The 12611-nt window shown below is 24.6% G+C and overlaps 1 protein-coding gene across 1 annotated transcript; it reads right to left on the reverse strand.

Annotated features, from left to right (window-relative positions):
* Positions 1-611: 611 nt before the first annotated feature.
* Positions 612-12202, reverse strand: LOC126851228 (post-GPI attachment to proteins factor 6-like). Its single transcript, XM_050594954.1, is given in 15 exon segments — positions 612-712; positions 1059-1258; positions 1731-1865; positions 2491-2685; positions 3268-3500; positions 3922-4079; positions 5017-5222; positions 5754-5882; positions 6358-6635; positions 8147-8430; positions 8832-8959; positions 10023-10233; positions 11032-11093; positions 11095-11204; positions 11975-12202. Coding segments are annotated over 14 exon segments (2394 nt in total). The 5' UTR covers positions 12048-12202; the 3' UTR covers positions 612-712; positions 1059-1066.
* Positions 12203-12611: the final 409 nt, after the last annotated feature.

Genomic DNA, 12611 nt, shown 5'->3' on the forward strand with positions numbered 1-12611 from the left:
AATATGACTCCCATTTAATAATTTTTAAAATTTATTTAAAAATTTTTGGAAAATTGTTTAAAAACAAAATAAAAAAATAATATCACAAATTATATTTATTTATTTGTTTACGTAGCTATTTAACTTGTTCCCTGTGAAATTCCGCCAAAACTGAAGCATTCATTACATATGTAAAATATAAAAAATATACAATAAAATTAACAATAAACAATAAAATACAAATCCGTAAAACTTATTTGATATTGAAAAAAGATAAAAAAAGCAATGTAAAATTGATTTTCAAAATCAATTTTTTTTCTAAATAATATATGTATTATACAAATAAAAATTTATTTAGTATTTTTTTATATATAAGTATTATCAAATCTTTTCCAATTATAGTCTCCTTTTTATAAAAGATACTCTATATATTTCTATCTTAAAGATTAAAGAAGGTAAAAAAATCTACTCGAAATGTGGAATTGAAAATTCTTTAAATATACATATGTATAATATTGATAAAGTGTAATATATATTTAAAATTATAATGTATGTGTATGTTTATTGATTACAACATAGAAGGAGCATAAAAAGATAAACTGAATTGAATGGTCAGGTATTAAATGAAGGCGTTGAACGAGTCAATCAAGTGTTTGTATTGAGCTTGTAATTATTTTTATAACACGCGTATTTACCGAGTAAAATTCTTTTGTCCTCTATTTGAAAGATGTTACTGTAATGAAGACCAATAAATGATATTCGATTATATTCTTGACAATATTCCACATATTTCCACATGTTTAAATAAGATTATTGTTTTTTAATGTTAATACAAATCGAAATATAAAAATAAAAATATCTAAATTTTTCAAGAAAATGAGAGAGAGAAGGGGAGGAGAGAAGGAGAAGGAGAGGAAAAGAGGGAGCGGGAGCAAGGAGAGGGGAAGAGAGAGAGAGAGAGAGAGAGAGATTGACAGAGACAGACATAGAGAGAGACTGGAAAGAAGAGAGAGAGGGAGAAAAGAAGAAAATAGAAAGAATTTATAAAACTATTTATAAAATAACAATACATCATATACTTTTTAAGTTAATTGTTAACAATTGTTTGATTCTCCTGATCAGTTATTGTGAATGTAGGGATTTCATAAGAGTCTTTGTAACACCATGACGACTCGCCATCATTATTGAAGAAAGTGTTTCTCGATATAGTTTCTCTTGCTGGTGGCAGCAAAAATATTAATGATATCGCCATGATAATATGCCATATACTATGAACATACTGCAATAAAATATATAAAAAATGAAAATGTGTTGCTCCTTATTCAAATATCGGAAAGTATGTATAGTTGATTATTTCTATATATAATTATTTAATTATTTAATTACATGACATTTTTTTGTCATGCTATACTTATAACTGTTTAGGTAGATGTATATAATAGTTATAACTTTTTTCTAATAACAAAAAAAAAACTTTAAATAACAAAAATAGTGTTTCTATCTATAGAAAAAAAAGAGCATAACATTTTATTTAATCATAATAATCAATTTTAATAGCCAAAAAATAAAAATTATATTAGTCCCATGTCATATATATAAGAACATATATATCCAATGAAATTATTATAAATTATTATAAATTTTCAATATAGAGATTTCAATTGACTAAAGGAAAGAATTCATAAAATCTATATGTGCACGCTACTGTGAGTGTGTGTGCGAATGCGCGTGTGCAACAAACAAAAACGTACTTGATAATTCTCCTCCGTTTCAATGAAAGAATAAAGTAATAATCCTGCAATAGCGAAGAGTAAACCTAATACTATTTTCCGGCTCGGTTTCTTGCACCTTTTAGATTTAACACTGCGATAGACACATGTGAAAACCTACAACAGAATATTCCCGTCTTTCATCAATACTCAACAGAATATTTTTCAAATATTACTGAAAAGTTTTTATACATAATTAATATTTCCATATATATTTATATTTTTTAATATACAGGATGTCCTAAAGCTGTTCTAGACAGGATGTTCTAGACTCTAGACAACGCTCGTGAGCGGATAGACTATAGTAAACTGAATAAAAAAAGTCCTTTACAATTTTTTTCTATAAATAATTAGTAAAGAAATTATTATCGAGTAATTAATATTAAAGTTATTAGATGATAGATTAGAATTAATATTAAAGTTATTAGATTGATAGATTAGAATCAGATAATAGGTTTTTAAATATTTTTTAAATATTTTAGTCGATAGATTAGAATCAGATAATAGTTTTTAAAAATAATTTTCAATAATTTCATAATTACTTTTGAATATTTGCATATTAATTTCTACATCTTTTCCGCTTTTTTTAAATTTTACACACATTTAATTAAATTTTTAAGTTTTACATTAGTGCCTACCGTTTTAATTTGGTGCCTGTATTTAAAAACATCATAAATTAATTGAAAGTTATTATATTGTGCAATGTAACACATTCTGCCTTTTATATATATCATAAATTTACCGGTATAATGACACCCATTGACAATGGTACCAAAATGCTGATCAGACACATCTTGTCAACTTGCACCCCAAAAGTGATAACAAAAACTCCAGTCATATGGCACAATGGTACAAAATCAATCGGTAACTCTGCCATTGATACTAATGTAACATAGAACGCCAAAATACTCGAGAAGAAATCATTATATTGTAAAACCTGTAGCAAATATAAAAACAATATTCATAAAGAATATGTGTATGTGTATGCATGCATATATACATATATATATATGTGTGTGTGTGTGTGTGTGTGTGTGAAAAAGAGAGAAAGAAGAAAGAAAAAAAAGAGAAAAGATGAGGGAAAAGAAATATTTCTATTAATAATTTTATTAATTAAAATAATGATAAATTTGTTTTATAAAATAAATTAATTAAATTTGTATTAATTTCTTTGTTATTATTGTTTATCAACTAGTGTTTATCAACTATATAATTATAAAACTATTTAATCCATTTTAATAAAATAAATTTGATATTAAAGAATTAAAATCTTACAGAGTGTGTAATAAAACTAAAAAATAAAAAATAATTATTTTAGATATTTTACATGTAACATATAACTTTTAAATGTTCAAAAAAAATTTTTCAACGACTATGAAATTGTTAAGTCAGAACTTTGAATACATGTCAAAGTGACAGTTCAGAAAAAAATATTCGAGGAGTTTCGGTTTAGGGCCGCAAAATCAAATTATTAGTTTTGAAAGATTAAAAATAAACAAAATAGTTCAATGTGACATACTTCGTACTTGACAATACAGAATTGTCCACCATTTTGATCACAGGCATGATAAAGCGATGAGAACAGCATGGTGGCTAAGTACACTAGCCCTTCTGCATATAATTTCCGTTTTATCGCTATACATATAGCTGGTATAAAAAAAGCATTGCTCAAAATGAGCAGCATGGCGCTCATGAAAGAAGAAATAGCAGTGATAGTATTCGAAATGTCAGTGCAATCCCATCCCGTGTAACCTGAGTGATCAAAATATTGTAATTTTCAGACAATTTTGTGACTCCATCCATGCATCTCTCTTATACTGCATTAAATTTGAGAATATTTTGTCTCAAAAATAAAATTTACTTTAATTTTTAAAGCAAATTTTATTATTAATTCATATAAATACAACATTTATAACATCATTAGGTATTTAAAAATTTAAAGTCATGCTTCCTGAGAAAAATATTAAATTTGAATTATAATACAAAGGAAAGAAAGAGAGGAAAAAGAGAGAAAGAGGATAAAATAGAATATATTATATATATAATGTTATGATTTCAATTTTTCTATATTATTATTTTTAAAATTATATATTATCCAAAAATATTTCTAATCACAAAATTATTCCAAATCAATAAAAATTATTATTAAATATTGTTTTGTTGCTGATACTACCTTTAAAACAATTGCATGTTGCATAATGGAGAACATTCTTCTGAATTTCTTGACAAACACCATGATTATTGCAAGGACTTTGGTCAGAAATTACACACTTTTTGATGCGTACATTCATTAATATTGAAATCTTTCCATATTGACAGTGTACAGGTTTACTATATTGAACACATAATATTATATTGCAATAGATGGAATATCTCAAATAAAAAACAAGTTGGCCTTGTATCATGTATTTTTCTTATTTCAAATTTAATAAGATATGCATTAATCTTTTCACAAATTTGATAATTTTTAATATTTTTCAATCACATAATACAATAAAATCTTAAATTGACATTTTGTTAAATTTTTTAAAACTTTAAATTGTCTGAAAAATAAACTCTATTACCTGTTAGCAATTCCAAAGCTTAATTTCTAAAAATTCTTTATTTTTAATCATTTATAATTTGCATTTGTCGTCATGACAATTTTGTAAAGTAAAAATCAACTTAAAATTGGTTAAAGTGAATCAAATAAGATGGACGACTATTTATGCTAGAAACAGAAATACCATCTGTACGAAGAAAGTTCGCAAACTTCTGGGACAGACATGATATATATATATATATATATATATATATATATATATCTTTTATTTTTCTCTCTCTCTTTGCATATTTAATCATTGCAATTTAAAATAAATTAATAAAATAATATAGAAATAATTTTTTCCTCTAAAAAAATATGAAAAATTTTGAAAATGTTATTATAAGTAAACATAAATTAATATATGGATATCTCTATAAAATATAAGATAAACTTTGTGATTGAATTATATGAGATAAAATTAGATGCTCCTTCAATTCGCAATCATTTTAGAATATTAAAGCTTTTTCTAATATATGTATAGAATTCAATGTACATATCTGCTACATGACCACATGATTATATATAAAGTAAAAAAGTAAATAGAAGAAAAAGCTATCATTCTGTGTATATGCTGTTAGAAAATCAGAACTAAAAAGCAATTTCAAAATAACAAATAATTCAGTCTTAATGATTCCAAAATTAAGGAGATCCAACTGTATATGTAGAAGTTAGTGTAGTGCTTACCCATTCCAGTTATAACATGTCGCATGGCTAATAATATACCATGTGCCCGGTTGTGGATATACTATTAACAAACTTGTGTTGTGTTTGTTTAATGATGACAGGTTCAGCGATAAAGTTCCATTTTGACAAGAATGAAGATTTTCTAGTTTAGGTATACGATTTCTTTGAATGCATACTGTTACCAAAACCGATTGTGCTGATGACAGCTTAAACAATACAAAAACATTCATGATATCTAATGTTAATTATAGTACATAAAATCATAGATTATTATTACTGGTTTTCTTATTATTTATCACTTGTACTTGCTCTTATTACTTACTTACTCTTGTGTTGCTATCCCGCTATTTCACATTCTTCACAATTATACAACTATGTATAGAATAAAAGAGTAAAAGATAGATGATATTTCTAGCATGACACTTTCTTTTACTTTTTTATTTTAAATTGTATGGCAAATGCAGATAATGAAAGTAAATAGGTGCAAAAGAGAGTTTAAAAGCAAGGAGTTCTAAAGAAAATATTTGGTAACTTTAAGATAAAAGAACTTTTAAACTTTGTATGTGCGACAATCATGTAATTACATAAAAGGCTTAAAAGTGAGTAAGTTTAAAAAATCTAGTATTTTAACATATGAAAAAATTAAAATAAATAAATATTAAAATATAATAATAGAAAATACATAACAAATTTTTAATAAAGAAATTAAAAAATAAAACCTACAGATATTCGCTTACCTTTTCTATTTCCAAATGTACATCGATATCAAGTGTGCCACCAATATCGATTAATGGCAAAATATCAAATTGCGTCATTATCGGAATTGAATCAGTTAGTATTAATTGTGAACTTAACCATTCTTTTCTCTGAAAAATATAAAATATAAATTTTGATATTATAATCACTTTGGTTCAAAAAACAAGTTTTTTATATGTATTTAATGCAAACGACATATTTCTCTTATAGTTAATATTTACAAATTTATCAGATTTGTATATCATGTATATCTTAATTTATTTAAAAAATGTCAGACATTTAAACAATAGGCTTACATTATAAGTAAAAACTTTATGAAATTTTAATTTTGGAATCTTATAATAAAATAAATAATGAAAATATATATATTCTGAAAACAATTTTGAATAAACTTTAATCATAATTAAATTAAATTAAATCATATATAAGAAAAAAATCATTTTTATTCTAAATTGATTAAGACAGAGAAATCTGCAAAGAAAATAAAATTGACATAGTATATAAAAGAAAGTATAGTTGATATATGAAGCAGGCGCGTTTTATATTTTTTGTTATTATACATATTTGTATTTTGACAAATATTACCTGTAAGAGATAAACAGTTGAAAATGTTTCCGCGTGTTTCACGCGCACCAATTGATATCTTGGCGTACATTCATCATCAATCTCGTATTTCACATTATCATATTCTTCGTTTTTTTGATAGAATTTATTTCTATTGTATCTGCTAGCATTATTTTCATTATAAGACCATTCGTATTTTAATACATCTTTGGTATCTGATCCTATTACGGAATTAAAACTTAAAAAAGTATCAATATATTTTCTTGTAAAAGATATATCTGTTAATCTGATTGGACATCCTGAAATCATTTATTATTAATTTCATTATGTTATACAAGATAATCCATTAATTTATATAAAATAAATAAGAAAAATAAAATAGTTACATAATTGCTACTCAACTATAATAACTTTCTTTATTCTAAATTTATTATGATGAATTAATCTCTACTCTGAATTAACTATTTCTCTCTAAATTCAATTTTTCCTTTGTGTTTCTCTCACTATATATAATATGCATAATTTGGTGATCAAATAATCATATGAAGATATAGACATGCATTGTCTCCACCTGCTTTTCCATTATCGTCTCAAGCATATCATCTCATGCATATCGTAATAAAAATTAGAATAGATACTGTATAAAAAAAAAGAGAGGTGAGAGAGAGAAAGAGAGAGAGAGAGAGAGAGATCAAAATAAAAAAAATGCAGGTTCTCAAGTTGAAATCATGTAGATCACATTTTTTTTACTCTGTTCCTGGTCACATATGGGTCATAATACCTTAGTTGCAGTTTTAACTATCTCAATGCGCTTGAAAAAAATCTACAAAAATTTATATGTATTACTTGAGATCTCTGTAGAAAATGATTATGTACAACAAAAATTAAAAAATAAATTTTAAACATTTTTTTTTATTAATTAAAAACTTCGGGATATATTCTTATTAACCATTCATCTGCACATCTCTGTAGCAAATCAATAATAGCATATGGGATAGAATTTACCACAGCTATCTTTAACTCGTTATAATTTTTAAACTATCAGTTATCTCAAAAAAATTTAGACTTTTTTTAGTACACCTGTTGAACTTTAAGGTCCAATAATCAAATTTGCAAAAAAATAATATTTTAAACTACGAAAGCGGGTCTGAAGGGAACAATGTGTACCAAAATGCACATTTTTTTTTAGTCTACTTTAACGTCATTGGATCCCCCGTCGTTAAGGGACTATTCAAAATTTTGCGTTTTAGAAAAGTCTGAATAGAATATATCCCGTAGACAAAAAGTTAAAATATCGATAAAGTGAAAATGGCCCATATGTGAATTTTTAAGGGATAAAATAGAAAAATTTGGCTGTAAAACATCGGATTGCATATTTTAAAAATTAATTTCAAAAGAGCATCATAATCAGCGAAAAGTGCAACATATCAAAGTTTAATCTCCTAACGTTGCATATTTTATATCTATTGATTGCTCTAGAAGCGATTATTATAACTAAAAAAAAAAAAACATTTAATACTTATTTCAACAAAGCAAACATTTAATACTTTTTTCATAATGCAATACTGCAAAAGAGTTTCATAACATTCTTATGCGCATTAAAACTCATCAAAAAAAAGAATTGCAACTTTTCTGTTCATGACAACATACGCGTTTATAAAAACATTCCCTTTTATATTAGAATTGGAGAAATATTTGCCAATAATTCGCATATTTATATATTATATTCGCGCTTATTTTTCAAAAAAGATAGATTAATATATAATAAATTAAGATTAAGAGTAAATAATATTAATTAATTAGAAATTACCTAATATGTCGACTTTGACGTTGAATTCGATAACGCTTTTCGAAACGACTAATAAATAGTAATAACTATCTTCATAAGGAGAAGATTCTGTGAAAGTATAACTAGCATTTGTAGTAAGATATTTGGATTCCACAGGATGAAGATGATTGAATATTGGTAAAGAACGTCCTTTTAGAGACATAGATTCAATGCAAGGTTCGCGAATATCTTGAACATTGTGTAATAAGAAATTGCAGTTCCAAACTGACATACGAAAACTCCAGACTCCGGATGGAATATATATTCTAAATAAATAGAAAAAATAATTGACATAAATGTTTAAAATCTATTAGAAAGGAAAAATACCATAAAATAGTGCGACAGATATTTATCTTGTCGATATAAGTTTTTGCAAAACTTTTCCATTGAATCAAATTACATATACAAAGGCTATCCATAAATAAACCAAACTTTTATATATATATATATATATATATATATATAAATAAATAAATAATATATATATATATATATATATATATATATATATATATATACACAGTGTATAAGTAAATAAAAATATTTATTTATGTATTTTTATATGTATATGTGTATGTGTTATATAAAATATTATACATATATAATTAAATATGTGTTATTAAATTTCATTAAATACTTGTTTTCTCATAAATTGTAATAATCTTACTTGTAATATGTTGTCATTGTGCTTGTTTGCAATGTCCTTTGACAACCAATAGAAATGTTCTCAATATTATCTATTTGTGACCACAGTGCTACTGTGCCTATGCTGTATCGACATTTGTGTCCAAACCCCTGAGATATAATCGGCAAAAAAAAAATGGGTCACACAAATGGAGGAATTATGAAAAATATTGTATGTTAGTTCCAAAAATTCTAATTGTTGAAAGTCTAATTTATAATTAATCTATAACTTATTACCATTTATTTTAATTTACTATTTTATTATTTCTAATTTTACTGAATTACTCACTATTTAGTTGTAATTTAATTGATTACAGTTGAATTTTTTTATATATCCTTCCTTTCAAGATATTTCCTTATATTTTCCACAATCATATTTTCTAACAACTTAATTTCTCTTTCTGTGCTGTTTTTTCATTATACATTAAAATTCAAATAATTTTGGCAATATGGTACAGAGTGAGCAGAAATTATCGAAAAAAAGAATATTACTCAGTACTCCCACTGTTATAGCAAAATTGTCTGATTGTCATACATTTGTCCTATTTTCTTTTTCTTTTTAAAAGAAAGAATACTTCCATCTTATGCAAAGACTGAAGCCAAAATATTAGCAGTAAGCTAATCAACATTTTTTATTTGCTTACTGCTAATATTTTTTGTGTAAGGCCATGGACCTTATATAACCTTATGCTCAAGCATATCGAATTAGCAAGTGTGGCCATGTCATTATGTGTTTCATCTCATTCTATTACATGACATAGAGATAGCATGACATTAGTGTTAGGAAAAATACAAACAAAAAGTAAAAAAAATATTAAAAATAGTAAAACAAATACTAAGAAATAGGATGAGAAAAATCATAGTTATCCAAAGAATGCTTATTTAGATTTTAATGTACAGAGTTCATCAATTATTGTGTACAGTAATTTATTATGTTTTTTTTTAAACAAAAATTTAAAAAAAACATCGAGGAGTTGCTCAATTTCAATAAGAATAAAAAATACAAAAGCTCAATTGTATATTTTATATAATTTTTTATATAATTTTCTTAATACAAATTTAAAAAGAGATTATTGTTATTTGATAAGAATGTTCCTTGTATTAAAATAATATTTATAATAAAAACAATAATAATTGTAATCATCTACATCATTAAACAGATAAAATCATGTACCTGCTGTTGTACTCTCTCATCCCAATAAGGCATATAAGCAGCCGCAAACCAATCCCCAGATTGTGGTCCATAAACCGGCACAATGGTTGCATTCTTTGATTGATATGTTGTGGTAGTAGTAATTACAATACTATCATCTCGTTTGGTATATTCACTCGTTAGGAATATTCTGTTATTTGTGATTATTGGATAACTACCGATTTTTAAATGTCTGAAAGTTGTAAGTAGATATCTCTGACTGTATCTCTACATTTTGTTCTTCTTTATTCTCTTAGAATAATTTATCCTAATTATAATTTATTTTATTATTCTATATTATTTTATCTTTTAAATTATGATTCTCTAGTAATTTATTCCAATGATCTCACAGTTTAATTATTGTTTATTATTATTTCCTTGATTTTAATACTATTCGACTAACGGAATTCATACTAGACTCAATAATTAATATCATATACTGTTTTTTTTTTTCAGTTATTATTTCTTCCTTGATTACATTCTGATAGTAAAATAATTTTGTCTAGAACTATAATAAGTGAATTAATTAATAATTATCTTATATCTTAAAACACATATTTATAAATATATAATTTATAATATCGCATTTTATTAGAAAAATTATATATTTTGTGTATAAATTTAAATTCATGTAACTTTTATAAATTAGAGGATGTTTGAAACTATTAAATAAGCAAATAAAGCTAAAATAACAACTTTTAAAAACAACTTTTAAAAATAATTTACCAAAGATACAAAAAAAAAAATAATTTATTCTAATGTTGTTTTCTGTAAAGTTTTAGAAATAATTAGAATTTGTTGTGCAAACTTCATCTCTTTTATATATATATATATATATATATATATATATATATATATAGAATAAAATAGTAAATTTTCTAAAAATTTTCTTCTTGTTAAAAAGAAAAAGCATTAAAAAAATCTTTGTATATAATTTACATAATATTGTGAAAAAATCACATTAATATAGTTTTAAGTAAAAATTATTTACATATAAACTTTCCGTGGTTGGCATGTAGGATCATCCATAAAGGCAGCAAAATGCCACGTAGCACTGAAATACATCTTTTGGTACAGCATAATGAAACATTGCCACATCAGAATAACTCTTAAATGAGTGAAGTAGATCTTCCTGACTTGCTTGCGGTAATGTACAATGATTTACTGAAAGTAAAAATTTATTAGATTCATCAATATGTTCACAAACATTGTATTTGTATAAAAATATTTGTATAAGATTGTATAATTGTATAAATTTGTATAAAAATATTTTAGTATTTACTTAAATACAAGGCTTTTCTTTGTTCCTTTTTGGCTCTCGTAATATTTTATTACAATTTAAATATAACAAAACTGTAAACTATCTTTAGAGTAGTTGATGGAGTAGTCGATAGACTAACCTAACCTTTATAAACATTTATTATTATTTCTCTATATTACCATATATTATCATTTTTTGTAATTATAAAATAAAACAATATATATTACAGTAATTGTATTAACAATTTTATTAATGCAATTTTATTGTTATTATTATACTATATAATTAATGGAAGGTTATTAATATATAAAAGGAAATTTATTAATTGAAATCTTTTATAATGAATTTAATATTCAACTATATATATATATATATATATATATATATATATATATATATATATATATATATTCAATTTAAAAGCATTAAAAAAGTAAATATATTAAGTAAAAAGTATTCAACTAAATTAAAAATGAAATTAGACATAGTCTGGAGGTTATACATAAATATATATAACTTCCAGACTATGTTTAACTTCATTTATAATTTAGTTGAATAATGTTTTGCTTAATATATTTATCTTTTTAATGCTTTTGAATAGAATATTTTAAAATGTATAACGAATCAACAAAATTTGCAATAAACTATATATATATACAAAAAATAAACATACTTCGAAAAAGAATGAATAAAATATTCCAGAAAATTGAAAAGTGGTGAGACATCGAATACGTTTCGAGAAACATTGGAAAATATGTTGAAATTATAGTATAACCAGAGAGAATCTGAGAGCGATCTCTACTCGGTTCTATGCAGTATTGACTTTTCGTCCATTTTTACGACCGCTTAGAACTATATGGCCATCTCCATTTTCGGGCAGGATAAAACAGCCGAATAGTCATACGTAATATTACTATACTGCTAGTTAAAACACAACGCGGTAAACATAAAGCGGGGAACACACACTTTTGCATAAGCGCATAACCATAAGTATAAGGAAATTGATTGGTCCACAAACATATGTCAAACGAAATGAACCAATCAATTTCATTAACTTACGGTTATGGGCCTATGGAAAAGTGTGTGTTCCACTAACAGTTCGAACATATATTAACCTCTTGTTTCCATAATGTGCGTACTTAAAGCAATGCGCATGCGCGGATTTAGTTGAGTCAATAGTATTACATATAAGGGATATCCCATAATTCACGAATCATCTTTCGTGTCCATATAAAGTATGTTAAACTGGACAGGAAAGTCCTTTATCGTTTTACTATTTACACGACAAAAGAAAAAAAAAAGAATTAAAA

Source organism: Cataglyphis hispanica, chromosome 7 (genome assembly GCF_021464435.1).
Source record: "Cataglyphis hispanica isolate Lineage 1 chromosome 7, ULB_Chis1_1.0, whole genome shotgun sequence".
NCBI classification, from domain to species: Eukaryota; Metazoa; Arthropoda; class Insecta; order Hymenoptera; family Formicidae; genus Cataglyphis; species Cataglyphis hispanica.